At 36.7% G+C, this 19545-nt stretch overlaps 1 protein-coding gene across 6 annotated transcripts in view; it reads right to left on the bottom strand.

The window, feature by feature from the left end:
- eya4 (EYA transcriptional coactivator and phosphatase 4) overlaps positions 1-19545 on the bottom strand; it is a 419225-nt gene that overhangs the window by 383492 nt on the left and 16188 nt on the right. For all 6 annotated transcript variants that reach the window (XM_059982433.1, XM_059982435.1, XM_059982432.1 and 3 more), the window contains exon 2: positions 9147-9253. In XM_059982433.1, the coding sequence (XP_059838416.1) occupies positions 9147-9179 (33 nt within the window). In that variant the 5' untranslated portion in view covers positions 9180-9253. The remainder of the gene's footprint in view (positions 1-9146; positions 9254-19545) is intronic.

Genomic DNA, 19545 nt, shown 5'->3' on the forward strand with positions numbered 1-19545 from the left:
ACTGTAGCTTAGTCAGCCTGTGTGCATTGTGTAAAGCTACTTAGGATCTGTAAAAGGTCATGTGTTTTGTGAATGGAACAGGTGTTCTGCAAAGGAGGAAAGATAGTCTATGATCACAGGAAAAAGGGGAGAAGAAAGTTAGGAGCAGCTTGCAAAGAGTTGTCATACTTTGGCTTAATCTGAAAATGAAGTGCTTTGAGAGGCTGCTCATGGCACACATCAAATCTGCCTCCCAAGCAACTCTGACCCACTGCAAATTGCCTACCACCAAAACTGAGCCATGACCAGTACCAACTCCCACTCTTCTCATGAATTACACTGACACCTAGTTCAGACTCCTATTTATTGACTACAGCTCTTCCTTCAATACAATAATTCCTAACAATCTCCTCTCCAAATTCTTAGACCTAGGACTCAGCAACTCCCATTGCAAATGAGCCTTAACCACCTGAACAACAGATCACAACCAGTAAGGATTGGCAACAACACCTCTGCCACAATTATCACCAACACTGGTGCCACACAAGGCAGCATCCTCAGCAACCTACCTTACTCCCTATACATTCATGAATATGTGGAAAAATTCTAGCCTAGCTCCATCTACAAGTTCACAAAGAACATCAATATAGTAGGTTGAATCTCGAATAATGATGAGACAGAATACAGGATGGAGATAGAGAACCTTACGGTATGGTATGACAACAAGTTTTCCCTCAGTGGCAGAAGTACAAAAGAGCTGGACATTGAATTCATGAAGGGAGGACAGAGCACATGACCCTATAAGTATCAATGGAGCCGAGGCTGAAACAGAACATAGAACAGTCCAGCAATGGGATAGGGCTTTCAACAGGCTTTGAACTAATTAAATTAGTAATCAAAGCTTCATCTAATCCCTTTGGTTGAGATCTTCAAGTTCCTAATGGTAAACATCACTAACAGCAGCTCAACTTCCTCAGAAGTCTAAGGAAATTTGGCTTGTTGTCATTAACACCCACCAATTTGTATAGCTCCATCATTAAAGGTATTCTGTCTAGATGTACCATAGTTTGGTTTGGCAATTACTCAGCCTAGGAGACAAGAAACTGCAGAGAGTTGTGGACACTGCTCAGCACATCAGGAAAACTGGCCTCCCCTCTTCTACATTGTTTGCTGCTTCAGTAAAGTAGCCAAAATAATCAAAGATCTTTGCTCAACTGGACATTCTCCCTTCCACTGGGCAGAAGATGTAAAAGCTTGAAAACAGATGCTATCAAGTTCCAGGACAGTTTCTATCCCACAGTTTTAAGACACTTAAAGGGACCTCATATATAAAAGATGAATTCTTGACCTCACAATCTATGTCATCATGCCCCTTGCATCTGCTCTGCACTCTCTCCTGTAACAGTAAAAGTAACTTATGTTCTGCATTGTTACTGTTTTTCCCTTGTACTACCTCAATATACTTATGTTTTGAAATTAACTGTTTGGATGACTTGCAAGACTAATTTTTCACTGTATCTTGATGAACGGGACAACAGTAAACTAATTCCAGTTCCAATTCCGGCTGTAAAGGTCAATGCTGGGAGTTTAGTCTTGAGGACCTAGATAATTTCCAAGGTTCAATGATTTCAAATACAAGATCAAGATCAGTGTTTTTATTGTCAATGACTGTATCCTTCAAAGTATATAATAATGTCAATCATGCAATCTATCACTCATAACTATAACCAGCTTTAATTTTTGCCTAACTCTCATACCCACAGCACTGCTGCTGCAAACCTCGTGAGAACATCTCAAAGCTTGTAAACACAGTCAGCCATTCAAACATGAATACCAGAGCTTCCAAAACAAATTACACAGCACTAATTGACAGGTGTTTTCACTTAGAGGAAAAGATGCTGCACAACAGGTGGCAACAGAAACTAGGTGGAGGCTGTGTGTTCCAGCTCTATAAGGGGCTGAAACTTGCTTTTATCGGTAAAGCCGCTGCTGAGTTTGTAGTCAGCATAAAGAACTTTGCATGAAGCCCGTCCCTTCCAGAAAGGAACTACAATTGGGGACATTGACAACTTTGTGGACCCAAGCATGATGTAAAATATCTTTGAGACTTTATTGCAGCTTCTGTCAGGAGTCTGAGGACTGCAATGGAAGCTCAGAATGCAGTTACTTAAGGTTAGCTTGCGACAATGCAAGCTTGGCTGCGAATACAATATTCAAGGGCACTTGAATGGTCTTGCAGCAGTCTAGTAATCTGTTGTCTAGTGTGATTGCTGAACAGTTTTCTGAGGGCAATGCCAGTTAGCCTACTCTGCTGACCTTCCCTGAGATGACAACAGTTGTTGCTCCCCTTCAGCCCCGACTCTGTCAGTGCCCTTCTGGAAGTTATTCATCTCACCAGTCCATACAGCTGCCATCAGGATGGTTTAGTTCAGAGCTGGATCTCCGAAATTCAAAGTTGCTACAGAAAATCATCTGAGGTCATCTGCTGCCCCTTCACTGAAAGCACAGAGCTTTTAAGAAATAATTCTACAATCGGGGGAGGACACAGAGAGAAAAGAGAAATACAATCCTAACAAACCCATGCATTCCTTCAGATTAATAATCTCTGGCAAAACAGAATGAAAATTAAGTCAGTTCCCTTTGGATAGAGAGCACTGGTAATGTTTAGAAGAGTTAGCATACATAAAGTAGAAGATGTTGCTAGTATCTTTACCATGCTTCAGCGCTGTCATGTTATTTCAGTGCCCAGATCTGAGATTGAAGCTCTGGGTGTAACAAGACCTCCAAATTGATGCACAGATCAGAATCAGATTATTATCAGTGACTTAAATGACATGAAATATTGTATGTTGTTTTTGCAGTAACAGTACAGAGCAAGGCATAAAAATGTACTACAAGTTACAAAATAATTAACTGGTGCCAAAAAAAGCATAATGAGGTGGAGTTTATGTGTTCATGGACCATTCAGAAATCTGATGGCAGAGGGGAAGAAGCTGGTTCTGAATTGTTTAGTGTAGGTATTCAGGCTCCTGTGTCTCTGACTTGATTTTAGTCGTGAAAAGAGGGCATGTCCTGGATAGTGAGAGTCCTCAGTGATGGATGCTACCATTTCCTCTCGAAGATGATCTCGACGGTGGGGTGGGTTGTTCCTGTGGTGGAGCTGGCTAAGTCTACAATGTTGTGCGGTCTCTTGAGTGGTGTCCTTTGGAAACTCCTTAACAGTCTGTGATGTAGCCAGTCAGAATACTCTCCAATGTACACCTATAGAAATTTTTAAGGGACATATTAAACACTGGCCATTGCTAAAGTTCAAGTTGGAAAATTTCTCACTGAATAAGACAAAAGTCTTTATTCCTTCATCCTCTTCCACTTTTGTGCTCATTTTGTGTTTATGCTTCTCATTATGCTGGTCTCAAAGTATTAACAATGAAACCATCACTTAGAACAACTGAAGCCTTGGTGCCAGCACAAATTGGAAGAGTAGCACCTGTCCTACCACCAAGAGCGGCGGATCTTTGAAACTTGAAATGTGTGAAAACCACCAAACACTTCCACAACTGTTACACAGCCGGAGATCAGCCCGCAATATAACCAGTATTGTAAGTAGTTGATAAATCCTTTAAATATGCTGGTGAAGACATAGAGTACATGTTGATAGTTCATGCTGCTCTACGCTAGTTCAACAGCACATTAGCTCAAGTGGAGACCTATAAAGTGACACCACTGGTTAACTTGATTTATTATCCACTTTCTTCAATACATGGATAATGTGGTCATATCTACATTTTAGATCAACCTAATTAATGGAAATATAACAGTTATATTAATATACTGAAAGCAGCTTTGGGTAAAATGTTAACACATGTTCAAAGTATTTAAGATGAAAAACTGAGGCATAATTTCACAAAATTTTTTTCCCACACAGAAACAAACCCAAAACAAAAAAAAAACTATATATAATTTCCCATGACAGTGAAGACTATTGACCACATAAACAGAAACATGGGTACTGTCCTATTTATCTTACCATTGATTGTTGCTATGGCTCTGTGACCTAAATATTTCCAGAACTTATATAGGACTAGTCAAAGGGATGAAATTACATTCTTTCTTAATGAACCTGTATTTGGAAATCTACACCATTGTGCTAAAAGCATTTTTTCTAACAATGAAAACTTTTCTGTAAACATAGATTATTGATAAATAAAATGCACCAAAGCTGCACATTTGAACCCTTCCTATTCAAATAACTGTCATTTAATGACTTTTTAAAAAAAGTACAGAAAACATAATCCATTTAGTTAAAACTGAAAATGTTGTTATGCATTTTTTTTGTTTCTGTTAAAATCCCAAACCTAAAGTTAGATATTAATTTTTCTTAAAATTACTGTTACCTGAATACAGGTCAGAGTCATCTTCATGGAAAACAAATAAATAATTCACAACATTTCAGTTGTTGCATAGCAAGCAAATTTGCCCATTGGATCACTACATAATAAGGAGGGATTTTCCCACATTTGATATATTTCCAACTGGAGTAAACATAACTAATGATGTGTGCCTATTACACCAATAGTTCTTTTATAAGGAGACCAGTGTATCATGTTTTTCTTTTACTATTATGTCTGCAGGATCATGTGATTAAAATTAATAGAACTTGTTGTCCAACAGAGAAATACTTCAGTCTTGTTCAGCTGTCACATTTTGGAACTCATGAAGTTGAACCTCTAATTCTGCATTTTGGTTTCAAGTTTCAAATGATGCAATAGAAGTTTAGTCACAGGCAACCTTAATCTAAGATAGCAAATTTTGGGTTAAAAAAAAGCAAACCCACACTATATCACTTTAAAACATTCATGATTATCTATCATTGAAATTGCTTAAGTCTCAAGACCTGAAAATATTGTTAACCTTATTAAAGTAAAGGCAAAACACAGCCTTTATTGTTTACAAATGAAATGTTGTTTTTCAGTGGGCATATTTTTTCTTTTGTTTGTGCAGAGTTTTCTCATGAATTTGAAGTTCTACAGGTATATTTGAATGTTATTGTATTGTTGAACCACCAATCTAACACAGCTATTATAACATTACACTTGGGATATGATACCCTTTTAGTTTTCATAATAAATGGCTTACTCATCCATGTAATCTGCTGACCTCAATTTCAAGATGCTTTTTTTTTAAGGAATGGGAAAGCAAGTAATTAATGAAGAGTATTGCCAAAGAAAAGTGCTCAACATAATCTCACCATTCAGAATGAGTCCAGGGCCCTGAGGGTCACAGCTTATCGTGTATACACCAAAGACAAGTATGACAAGTGTTTCTGCCACCACCATCAGGCTGTGAGATAGAAACATGGAAACATAGAAAATAGGTGCAGGAGTAGACCATTCGGCCCTTCGAGCCTGCACCGCCATTCAGTATGATCATGGCTGATCATCCAATTCAGAACCCTGTACCTGCTTTCTCTCCATACCCACTGATCCCCTTAGCCTAGAACCTCATTATATTTTGAGTCAAAGTTTTTTCTTCCTCTCCCTTTTAATCCTTTTATCAATAACTTAGCATCCATGCCCTTGGTGTATCACTCCTTTACTATGGGAAAAAGGTTCTCACTATTCACTCTTGAGGTGCTCATAGTTCTAAATACCTCAATAAAGTCTCACCTCTGTGCCAATGAAAACAAAAGTTATCCAAACTTTCCTCTTAAATTAAATTTAGCTCTTATGTCAACATCTTGGTAAATCTCCTCTACACATCCTCCAGACCAATTATATTTTTTAACTGTAATGGAGTCATCAGAACTAGCAAGAACAATGTATAACGCTAGCCCTAACTGGAGTTAGTCACAGTTCTGGCATAAACTTGCTGCTTTTATATTTCATGTCCCCACAAATAAAATAAAGCATCCTCTATGTCTTTTGAATCACCTTTCTTACCTGTCTTGCTTTCTTCAAGGATCTTTGTATGTACATTCCAAACCCCCAAACTACTCAATAACCTACTGTTTTATTCCTTACATATCCACTCTTCTGTCCTCACTAGCTATATACAGATGATACCAAATTGCTAGTATACTGGAGAGTGAAGAAAGCTATCAAAGATACAACAATATAATGATCAACTTGGAAAGCAATCAAGTGAATAACTAATGGAATTTAACTCACACAAGCGCAAAATTATGTATTTTAGCAAGTTAAACCAGACCATGCCAAACACAGTGATGGTGAGGCCTGGGGAGTGCTGTAGAATAGAGAGACTTAGAGGTACAACTACATACTTTCCTGGAAATTGCAACACTGGGTGTAGCATTGAGTAGAAGAGTTGGGAGGTCACGTTACAGTTGTACAAAAAGTTGGTTAAGATTGTACTTAGAGTGTTTTGTACACTCTAAATGTACAAAACTACTTTACAGTTTCTACTTTTTGTTTCTTTTTGTTACTTTTTGGTTTCTACTTTACAGGAAGGATAAGATAGCATTAGAAAGAGTGCAGAAAATATTCAAAGGGATCTGGCCTGTACAGGAAGGATTGAGTTATAAAGGGAGATTGCTTTGGCTGGTATTTCCTTCACTGGAACCATCGACAATGATATAGAAGAGCACAAATTGGGTAGGTAGTCACATTCTGTTCCCCACAGTAGGATATTGGTTTGGATAAGTGGGGAAAGGGGATAAGGGGATCTTAGGGGAAAGTTTTTGACACGAAGAGTATATGAAAAGAGCTGCCAGTGGAGGTGTTAGAGACAACTGCAAATACATCATTTAAAAAAACACATTTGCACAATGTACAGATAGGAAAGATTTTGAGGAATGTAGCCAAACACAGGTAAGTAGGACAGGCATCTTGGTCAGCATCAATACATTGAAAAACTTGTTTTGCTGCTGTATAACTTTCGATCTATGAATCTATATGTCCATCTAGTCTCAAGATTTTCTTCTCACTGTCAGTCACAAGGTCAATTTTTGTACCAGACGTTTCATGCCTGCTACCTTTCACTAAATCATTAATATATAGTAAAAAACAATGGATTGAGTACAGTGTCATTTGGAACCCAGCTGATAAAAGACTTTCATCACAAAAATACCAGCCAATCATTACCTACGTTTCCTGCCACTAAGGAAACTTTGGATCTAATTTACTACTTTGCATTGTGTTCCATAGACTTTACCATTTTGCCACACTCCATATTGAACTTTACCACAAACTATCTGAAAATGTATGGGGACTGCATTAAATGCATTGTATCCATCAAGCCTTCTTGCTACTTCTAAACAAATTCAGTTAGGTTGATCAGACATTATTCATCTTAACAAATTGATGATGACTGACAAAGGGTCTCAGCCCGAAATGTCGACAGCGCTTCTCCCTATAGATGCTGCCTGGCCTGCTGCGTTCCACCAACATTTTGTGTGTGTTGATGACGACTGAACCTGATTAATCTCCTTTCTCAATGCAGGATCGGTGCCTGTAATTCATCCTTAACAATCTTCATTTATAATGTAATGTGAAATGATCAAGAAAAAATGCTACCAGCACTGTATCAAAACTTAAACTCTTCACACATGAATAATCTATTAAGAAATTTGGAAAGTGCCATTAACTACACCATTATGGAAAACAAAAGTTTGCTTAATTATCATAAAGAGTGCAAATAGAAGATCAACAAGGGGTGTTAACACCATATAATTTTTTTAAAAAACTTATGGAGCTGCTTAAGAACAGAAGACAGTGGCATTATTGTTAGGAAACTGAAGACATTATATATGACTGGTATTCAGATAGTGAAGCCAACAAGTGCTTCTATTGGCTTTTGTGGGGACTATAGAATTGAAACATACAGTAGATCAACTGTCATATAAGCAGCTGGTTACAAGACATTAACGCTCATTTGACAACGCAAATCCTTCCTTAGCAAATTGCTGAATGTTTGCAAGCTGTATCATGGAAAGCTTTACAGTGTTATTGGTTCTGAACAAACAGTGGACTGTGGTTTCCAGTGACAATGCTAAGTGAAATATAGCTACAAATGGTTAACTAATCCTGAAAGTATTTTAAAATTATATGAACACATCTGCTTAATCCAATAGTTTAAGTAACAGGCCAGTTTAAATATAGAAGAGAGTTGTATTACTACAGCTGATGTACTATAAACCAAAACAAAAAAAAACTAATTCTACATAAAAGATTAAAATGTATATTAAGTTTATATTTTACTTAAGGAATGCATCTCTTAATGTGCAATGGAGGTCTCCGACATCGGTAAAGGACTTAATTTAATTTCAAACGCTGCATTAGTTTTCCTTTTTTTAAGTTCATATTTCTCTCTTCCTCTCTCTTTAAGAGTACCTGATAAATGAATCTCTGCAAGACTTCCATTAAGAAAACCTGAGAGATAATTCTGTGACTGAACAGCTAGTCAATTAAGAATGGTGTCAGCCTTATTTAAGCAGAGAAGGAATAAATGCTTCATTAAGTAATTTACAAGCCTTGTAAAAATGTTACCGTATCAATATTGTTACGTACCAACTTAAGGCAAACAAAAATCAGAAATATAACCACAAACAACCACTGAAATTGCACTAAAAATCATGTTTTTCATTTGTTCTTATGTAGAATTGATTTCAACTCATTGAAACGGAATTAAATGATTCAAACTTCTAATCTTTTTATGTTAACCCAAAGAAGATCACATTTTTAAAAAAACATTTGCATAACATATAGCAAGATGCACTCATGAATATGTATGTTTATCATCTGGCTAAAACTCATTTTATTTCTTTATTTTCACTACAAAAGGGCAACAAGTTCTTGCACAATATATTCATTATCTTGAAAAAAATCTAGTGTGGTTAACTAATGAAGAAACGGCACCAAGAACAAATATGAAGATTTTGTGAAATTGCCAGCATCATTATTTAAAAAGTGTATTACATGCTGAAATATTCTATTTACTTCTAGTTATACACGGAGTATTTCACTTCTCTAAATATAAAATTATTAATAGAAAACTATTTTATAATCCCATCTGAAGAGAACATTTTTGTTTCTTGAAAACAATAAAAATCAACTTGCATATTCAGCTAATATCTCAGCAATAATTCAATTTTTTTTACTCAAGATGAAATAATCATTGCAAAATATTGATTTACATAGTAATTCACTCACCGATTGTTCATTTAAGTCCTGTGGGTCTTCCATGTGGGGGTTCCTTGGCTTCCTTTCTTTTTAGTTTGCAGAAGCTTTTGCTGCCCCTCCAGATTACAGTACAATTGCTGAAAGAAAACCAGACTGTATTTGCTTCTGTGTATTACATACGACTTCATTTTAATCAAAACATTTGTAAGGGACATGAGCTTTTGAGCTATTTATTTTAGTAAAAGAAAGGTGCCGCCTATTATTCTACTAATTGGTGTTGAGTCATTTGAAATATAGTTACATTTCATAATATAACTACCCAAAATATGATCAGGGAGTAATTAGTCTGTAAGTGCTTTAAAGTAGATAATGTGAGCAGTTCCAGTAAAGCCAGCATCCAAGCCAACTCCTGAGAAAATAACATTTGTTATGAAGTTTTTCAAATAGTTAGAAAAATACTCAATATGCATTTAGTGGCAATCCCTCCTAACTGCAGTCAGCCTGGTATTCTACCAGAAAGGGTTCTTATCCAATTACCAATGAACAATCCCTTCTCAATGGCACAAAAAAATTCCTTCAGGATTATGTGAAATACACATAATGATAGAGAACAGGCTGTTTCTCGTAACGTGCAAAGTGATAGGCACTAACCTGGTTATGTCAAACTGATTAACTAAGCTGCTTGCTGAGGGACATAGGAAAATGATAGGAACAGCAACCTCAAAAAATGTTCCCATTTAAAGTTGCTAACAGTTTCTTGCTGTATCATTTTATAAAATTGAGAATATAATTTGATGGCCGTCATTTACAACATTATTGAGGTCAGCGAGTAAAGAATTTTTGACTCTCTTTTTCCCCTGCTGTCTTAAAGTGTTCAATTGCAGGCTGATGGTTTCAAATGACAAAACTAACCGACTGTAACCATTGCAGGAGGTCAATTAGCAGCCATCAAGCTGCTTTGACACTACATTTGTGATATAAGGGTGACTAACAATGTAATTTTCTTTCATATATTTGCCTTCTTTTTTCCTTGTTCAAAATAATAACATTTATTACAGGTAAATCTGCATGTGCATACTGTCCATTTAAACTATTTTGTGCAGCAACCTAATTCCATTAATATATCTGAATAGAAATGAGTAGTTCTTTGTTCTATGGCACTGCCTTGTCCTATGGCACTGATATTGCTGCGGCAATATCAGATATCAAAGACGGAAGCAGAGAGTGCAATCGCACTATCATCTACTTATGCCTTCCCTTAATTACTTAAAATGTTAATGAATAAACTTAACTTGAACAGCTGCTGGATAAAGCATAAGTTCAAACCTCATAATATAATGCATGCATGATTATTTAATTTTGGCACTATGACAGAAAAAAAAGACAAAGTCAAATAGATTGAAAATACAAACCCCATTTCCAGAAAAGTTGGGATATTTTCCAAAATGCAATAAAAACAAAAATCTGTGATATGTTAATTCACGTCAACCTTTATTTAACTGACAAAAGTACAAAGAAAAGATTTTCAATAGTTTTACTGACCAACTTAATTGTATTTTGTAAATATACACACATTTAGAATTTGATGGCTGCAACACATTCAACAAAAGTTGGGACAGAGGCATGTTTACCATTGTGTTACATCACCTTTCCTTTTAATAACACCTTTTAATCATTTTGGAACTGAGGATACTAATTGGAGTAGATTTGCAATTGGAAATTTTGTCCATTCTTGCTTGATATAAGACTTCAGCTGCTCAACAGTCCGTGGTCTCCGTTGTCTGATTCTCCGCTTCATGATGCGCCATACATTTTCAATAGGAGATAGATCTGGACTGGCAGCAGGCCAGTCAAGCACACGCACTCTGTGTCTACAAAGCCACGTTGTTGTAGCCCGTGCAGAATGTGGTCTGGCATTGTCCTGCTGAAATAAGCATGGACGTCCCGGGAAGAGATGTCGCCTTGATGGCAACATATGTTTCTCTAAAATCCTAATATACGCCTCAGAGTCAATGGTACCTTCACATACATGCAACTCACCATACTGTGGGCACTGATGCACCCACATACCATCACAGATACTGGCTTTTGCACCTTTCACTGATAACTATCAGGATGGTCGTTTACATCTTTGGCACGGAGAACTCGACGCCCGTTTTTTCCGAAAACTAGCTGAAATGTGGACTCAGCTGACCACAGCACACGGTTCCACAGTCTTTCGGTCCATCTGAGATGAGCTCGGGCCCAGAGAACTCGCTGGCGTTTCTGCATAGAGTTGATGTATGGCTTCCTCCTTGCGTAGTACAGTTTCAAATTGCATTTCTGGATGCAGCAACAGACTGTGTTAAGTGACAATGGTTTTCCGAAGTACTCCCGAGCCCAGGTGGCTATAATTGTCACAGTAGCATGACGGTTTCTTAGGCAGTGCCGCCTGAGGGCTCGAAGATCACACGCATTCAACAGTGGTTTCCGACCTTGCCCTTTATGCACTGAGATGTCTCTGAATTCTCTGAATCTTTTCACAATATTATGTACTGTAGATGTTGAAAGACCTAAATTCTCTGCAATCTTGCATTGGGAAATGTTCCTTTTCAACTGACTAACAATTCTCTCACGAATTTTGGCAAAAAGGGGTGAGCCACGACCCATCCTTGCTTGCAAAGACTGAGCCTTTGATGGACGCTACTTTTATACCCAGTCATGATACCTCACCTGCTACCAATTAGCCCGTTTAATGTGGAGTCTTCCAAACCGGTGTTACTTGAATATTCTGTGCACTTTTCAATCTTATTTTAATTGTCCCAACTTTGGTTGAATGTGTTGCAGCCATCAAATTCTAAATTTGTGTATATTTACAAAATGCAATTAAGCTGGTCAGTAAAACTATTGAAAATCTTCTCTTTGTACTTTTGTCAGTTAAATAAAGGTTCACATGAATTAACGTATCACAGATTTTTGTTTTTATTGCATTTTGGAAAATATCCCAACTTTTCTGGAAATGGGGTTTGTAGTAATTCACTACGAAACAGTATGCAACACTGACTTCTTGTATTATTGACTTATTTATTAGGATTTGAGCATCACTGCCAAGGCCAACATTTATTCATCATCCATAATGCCCTTGAGAAAGTGATAGTAAGCTATCTTCTTGACAGACACTGTTGGTCTGGTGAGGATACTCCCACTGTGCCATTCAGCAGTGAGTTCTGGGATTTACATCCAGTGCATGAAGTGAACTGAACTGGCTGAGCACTAACTTCTGTGATGGTGAAGATAGATCATCTATTTGCTATGTCTGGCTGAACCTGGTAGTGAATACTTTAGCCTTGTTGGTAATTAGATGCTGTACCATGCTACTTCTAAGGATGGGAATTTCCTTGGAAATTAGTGTTTAATTGTCCATCACCATTCACCAGGCCTTATCTACACCTTTGCAGGAAAAAGGTTTGCTGGACAAATACAAATATTTGAGTACAATCCATTCAAGTCAAAATATTTTTTTTAAAAAATTGAGATGCTTTTATTTAATTTTGCATGGAATAAGCATTCTGAATAACCTATTTTATAGTATTGCAATAAAAACCAAATTTCTTTATTCAAACCCTACTACAGACCACAGCACAAAATCTGGAAAAGCAGACAGTTTTATTACTGCATTGTCTGAGGTGCCATGTTTTTGACAAGTTGTTAAAGAGTACTCATCAGTCTGTGCAGATTAAAATATTTCAAAGGAAATGAAATTTCTTAAGAGCCTGGAGCAATAAAGCTGCCTCAAACAACAGCAGAGAAAATAGATTTATCTAGTCATTCATAAATTATTGCTTCTCAGACCTTTCTCTGTGCAAATTAGTTATTGCATTTGCTTGCACTACAACTGGCAACTGCACTTTAGAAGTAATCTATTGACTGTAAAGTGCTTTGAGACATTAATAAAATGAGCCTGATATCAATGATATTCAATATATCGTACTAACTGTTACTGTTATGGTATCTCCAATTACATTTTCTTCATTCAGTGTGCATCGCATGTAAATTAATCTATTGATAGTACAAAAAATCAGTACCTTTTTAAGTAAAATGCATTATTGTATTTCTTTTATTCTCAAGATTCATTTGATTATGGAAGCAATACACTTTTAATTACATCACTCAGTTCTGTACTAAATTATGCCTTTAAAATGCTGTTAAAATGGTGAGGGAAATATTTTTGATTTCTTATTTTTCCAGTCTTATAAAATTTCACAAATTTGAGTGTTTAATTGAATATATAATTATATAATTGATGGTGAAGTTAATGTAAATACATTCCAATTGCAGTAACTTTTGACGTTTTGGGTATTGGTTTACTTCTGTTTTCCTGTGACAGTTACTAATTAGCAACTTAGTTCAATTTATCCCAACCAAGAAATTCGTTAGGGTGCAGCCCATGCTGGAAGTCGCTGAAGTAGGCGGATGATGACATTAATTCCACATGCAAATTTCATTTGATGGAAATGCTGCCAGATTTGGCCTTGGTGGTCCAGCTAATAGCGTGTGTTAAGCATACATGGGGAGCTTAAGGATGAAGTACTTCACTACTCATATTTTTTAAAGAATTCAATAGTTTTCTGCTATCTTGGTGACTGATGGGAAGGTGTGCTAACTGCCTAGTGTGTCGTGTTAACTAATCATAGGCACAGAGAGCCATATAGCATGGAAACAGGTCCTTTCGTCCAACTGTCAATCCCATCGAAGCAAGACTCATTTGCCTGCATTCGGCCCATATCCCCGAAACTTATTTTATTCACGCACCTGTCCAAGTAACTACTAGATGTTTTTAATGCACCAGCCTCACCTCTTCCTCTGGTAGCTCACTCCATATACCAACCACCTCCAGGTGAAAAAGTTGTTCCTCAAATTTATATTAGATTTTTCCCCTCCCACCTTAAACTATGCCCTCTAGTACCTGACTCCCCAGCTCTAGGAAAAAGACTAGGTGCATTCAATTTCTCTGGCAGCTCACTCAATATACTGATAACCCTTTGGGTGAAAATGTTGACCCTCAGGTTTAGTCAAATCCTTCCCCTCTCAAATTAACTTATTCCCTCAATTTCTTGATTCCCTGGCAGTGGAAAAAAGACTGGGCACATTAACCCAAATTTACTATTTACAATGTTTCTAAAATTATTGACGAGTGCTGTAGCTGAGGGGTTAATTCCATCAAATATTACTGTTCATTGTATCAATGCCTGACATAGTTGGTTAGTCGCCATTCCTCTAGAAATTCAACATGACAAGGAAAATGAACAGGAGGTTTACAACCAGCCAGAAGAATGAGGCAAAGGACTGGGTGAATAGACTTTAGCAGGTGGCCCAATCCACAAAATGTGCTGAGGGAGCCATTCTCTTTTGCACACCTTATTGAGGAGCAACGTTTGCATTAGCTCTGCTTCATTGAGGAGATGCCTACCTGCCATCTGCTTCATATACAATTCAACCGCAAAGCCAGTTTAGTAATGCCTTGCAAGTTCTGAGGTCATTGTGACCATGAATTTCCTCAGTTTTGGGTCTTTCCAGGAGGGATTATCAGTCTAACTCTTAGAGGGTCATTGTGTCAACTTTGAGCAGTATTGAAATACTGCAGGCTTAATTTATACATGTACAGTACATCAGGATTAAATTAAAGGTGTTATTTTCAGGTGTCAATGGATGGAGCACATTCAATGCTTGCTCATTGATTGAAATAAAAGATACAGTGGATCTTAAAGAGGTCATTGCGCCAGGTTTCATATAGAATGGTGACAATGATTTCATGCTATTTTGATAGTAGACTAAGCTTCAGACATGCTGTCATATTATCTAATATCTCATAACTATCACAGTTCACCTCTATCCTTTTAAACATTTCGTGTTGTCCAATAATGCCAGTGCAGGGGTGTAGTGGATATCTTTCCCACTACCCATCTAATTTTTGCTGCATCTGAACATCACTCCTCATATGTGACAGTCAATGGCTGGGTGATCATACTTAACTGAGCTTTCAAAATGTCAGCAGACTTGCTGAAAAATATTTCAGAGCATTTTGATGAAACGTTGACAATAATATATAATTAACATAACATGAGAGAATTTCTGCACAAGCTAGTGGATCCTATCCAATAATTCTACAATTATTTCTTTCAGAAATATAGATGCATTGTTGAATTTAACAAATACGTTTGAATTACAATTAATCCTAGAATCTTAACATTTGCTATCCTTTTCTGAGGATGGAAATGCTAATGCTATATTTTTTATACAACCTAATTATAAGAATTCTCCTTCCAAGATATTTTGAAGATACAGGTAATTAATCAATACATTTTTATATGAGTTTATATAAAAGACATGGAAAGCTAAACTGAATGTCATTGCCATATAATAAGCTCGCAAATGAGAAACCCTGGCTTTACTAACTACATAGTTGGAGATTTTACTTTTAATTATGTGTTAGAATAGAAATAAAACTCTATTCAGCTCACAGTGTGATCGTATTGTACTTAGGAATGGTCCTCTCCATTTCAAAACAAAACAGAGGACGTCATCATATAAACAACTTCGTGCCACAACAACTTCAAAAAAATTCATGTAAAACCCTGCGGTAAGGATCTAACATTTTCAAATTATCTGAGTGTAGAAAAAAACAATTTAGTAATATAACTAGAATACTCTTCTAATCCGAGTTGTGTCTAGGGAGAACAATTTTGAGTTATGTAGCGTTAGTATGAAATACAAGCAACGTACATTGTGGCTATGTTTCCTGGAGATGAATTATGTACTACAACAAAGAATATGGCTTCAGCGCAATTTTTCTAAAAGTATGTTGGAGACCGTATATTACGCATGTTCACTTGCAAACGTATTTTATTGGAAAGGGAAGAAATCTCTTAACTTGCCACTTGCAGATAAAGGATCCCAACAATTCAATGTTTTGTTTTAACTAATATTTTCCAGACCTTCCAGGAAAGCCTGGTTATAGTCAATCCCTCCATTTAAACTACCCATTGATTCTCAATTTTCTAAACAAATTTATGATCTGGACGAATGAACAATTGACTGGAAAATTTTGAATATTTGATGCATTTTATAGAATTATATTAAACAAAGGAAACTGTAATACTTTATTTGGCCCTATACGAATTATGTAACCTAAAATCAAGACTCAATTCTACTGCAGGAGCAGTAGAAATGGACATAAAACCAAGAATCAAGAAAGCTCAGGAGAAATTAAAAGTGAAGAACCAAATTATATTTCAATTAATAGAATCAAATTTCATAGTTACCCAAAATTTTACAAATAGTAAAACCCAAAATGACCTGGAAAGCTGCAGGAATGTAATTTATAAAAAAGTAATCAAATGCACAAAAGGGAAATATGGAGATGTAATAAATACATTAAGATAAGAGTGATAAAGCTAAAGCATGCCCAGTAAAGCCAATTCCATATAATTCTATAATAGACAATAAAATACAGTTATGCAAAACAAATTAATTTACGCAGAGGAAAAAGAGGACAAACATCAACAGTTACAAAAGAATTTATATAAATGTGAAAGGATGGAACATTGTAGTTTGGGACAGCATGGTAGTGTAGTGGTTAGCACAGAGCTTTACAGTACAGGTGAACTGGTTTCAATTCCCACCGCTCCCTGTAAGGAGTTTGTATATTTTCCCCATGACTGCATGGGTTTCCTCCGGGTGCTCCAGTTTCTTCCCACAGTCCAATGACTTACCAGTTGGTAGGTTAATTGGTCATCATACACTGTCCCGTGATTAAGCTAGCATTAAATTGGGTGAAGGACTGGAAGGGCCTACTCTCCACTGTATCTCAATAAATGAATAAAGGTGTAATATAACTGAAAATTGCAAGGGAAAAATTAATACAGTTTAAAGTGAATAAACAAAAATGGCTTTATGGTTTCCATTCTGGGCATTAGAAATGAATGAGGTAATTGTAGATATAACTGCATAATTTTTCAAAGCTTTCTAGATCTTGAACTTTTTTCTTTGAATTGGAAAATTCCAACTGGCATTACATTAATTATGGAAGATTAGAGGAAGAAACTTCCTGTGTAAACTTATCAGTCAATGGTTGTATTCAGTATTTGGTCAATATTTGGTTCAGGACAAGACAAGATGTGTGGAGTATGGCCCATGCATAAAGTATAAACGTTGACTTAAAGGCACATTAATTTATCCCTGATTAACTAAAGGATGACAAGACTCCATCAGCTTCACCTGTCAGGGAATTGAGTTTAGGAGCTTTTATTATATTGCAGTTGTGTAAGTCATCTATGAGGCTGCACTTGAAGTTCTGAGGACAGTCTTGATCATCCTATTATAGAAAAGACATGTTTAAACTGGAAGGAGTGCAGAGAAGATTTATAAGGAGTTTGCCAGGACTGGATAAGGAAATATGAATGCTGTCCATACAGACTCTCAGACATAAAAATCCAATCGTATCATCATTGTGTCTGTCCTAATTTCTATACCTTCTCACTCATTCATGGAATATGGACAGTACTGTCACAGTTAGCATTATAGGGAGTTCCTAAGCTACCGATTTTTTTTCACGAGGAATTATTGATTTTTATGCAAATTTGCAAAGACATAAGGCTTTGATTCTGTTGATTATCCAGTTTCTCATAAATGCCATTCCTGAAGGAGATACTGTTATGAATTCATCCCAATAACCAATGTGGTAATGTCTAATAGGATAGTGAAGATTGTCCTCTCTGTGAGAACAGAACTTTGTCTCCACAAAGGTGGTATAGTAGTCAAACAATACTACCACAGACACAAGGTACAGTGAATGGCAGGTCAGTTGTTTTTCCTACAGGCTGCTTCTCTTATCCCCTGCCACCCTTGACTTGAAGCCATACCCTTCAATTACTCTGTCCTTGTAGATAGGAGGAGAGTATGGATATTTTGGCTCAACAAGTATTCAGCCACATATTTTCTTGCCTATGTTTGACCTGACCAGATTCACCAGATTCATAAGGTTCAGAGTGAATATTAAAGACTCCCAGAGTAAGACAGACAGACATACTTTATTGATCCCGAGGGAAATTGGGTTTCGTTACAGTCGCACCAACCAAGGATAGTGTAGAAATATAGCAAAATAAACCCATAAGTAATTAAGTAATAAAAATTAAGTAATATAAATTATTCCAAGTGGAAATAAGTCCAGGATCAGCCTATTGGCTCAGGGTGTCTGATACTCCAAGGGAGGAGTTGTAAAATTTGATGGCCACAGGCCGGAATGACTTCCTATGACGCTCAGTGTTACATCTTGGTGGAATGAGTCTCTGGCTGAACGTACTCCTGTGCCTAACCAGTATATTATGGAGTGGACTCCATTCCATTACATCACTAAATGTACATCATTATCCTATCACTTTTGGTAGATCTGTCCTGTTGGTAGAATAGGAAATACTTGGAAATGGTAATGGAGTTGAAAGACATGAGCTAAAAAAAAGTCTGACTCTGTCAACTTTTCTAACTTAATGTTCTATCACAACTACCCTGTGTTAGTGAGATGAACGTTGCAAGGTCAGTTGAGCTTTGTCATGAACAATGTCTAAATTGATGCCTAGTGGTTTATCCAGTTCCATTCTTATCAGACCGGAAGGTATCTACTAATTGCAGTTGGGTAGCTTGCTAAGTCTTTCAAAGCACAGAACCCAACCACACTCTCAAGCCCTATAGAACTGTAATTAAAGACAAGACAGAGTCAGGAAGGCATTATGAACATTTTGGATTTTTAATGACAATTCAATAGTTCATGGTCACAATTACTGATATTGCTTTTTATTTCAGGTTTATGTGATTAACTGGATTTAGTTACCCTACTTGCCATGGTGGAATTATAATCTATGTCTCTGGATATTTAGCTGGGTAAGCTGTCAATAATTAAAATCACTGCACGTTTCTGTTCACAAAATACACGTGATATTAATCAGAGTTTTCCTGTTTGCTAACAACAATTTTCAAAGTCAATTACTTTTGTCATCATTCTGAGGAAAGAAATAAGGGGGTAGAAGGTCATCCTTAGTCACTTGTCACTTGAATATATATGCTGTACAACCTAGTGACATGCCTGTGTTTATGACCTGCCTCCAAAACTGGAATCAATGGAACTGATCTTTGGAAGTGGAGGAATACATATTGCTATTAGCAGACAAGACCTCAGATTATATTCAGAAAAGATGCTACCTTTACATCAAACTTGCATTTGTTTTTCTCTTCCTGTCCCATACATTCAAACCCACCGTGGTAATGGTCACTTTCACCCCTTGAGCAATGAGGTAATATAAATCATTTCATTCTCATTACCCGGGCACAGAGACAGGTTTTCTCTCCTGTGATATCACCTGACCACTTTCACTTCCATTAAAGCTTTTACTTAAAA

Source organism: Hypanus sabinus, chromosome 10 (assembly GCF_030144855.1).
Source record: "Hypanus sabinus isolate sHypSab1 chromosome 10, sHypSab1.hap1, whole genome shotgun sequence".
NCBI classification, from domain to species: Eukaryota; Metazoa; Chordata; class Chondrichthyes; order Myliobatiformes; family Dasyatidae; genus Hypanus; species Hypanus sabinus.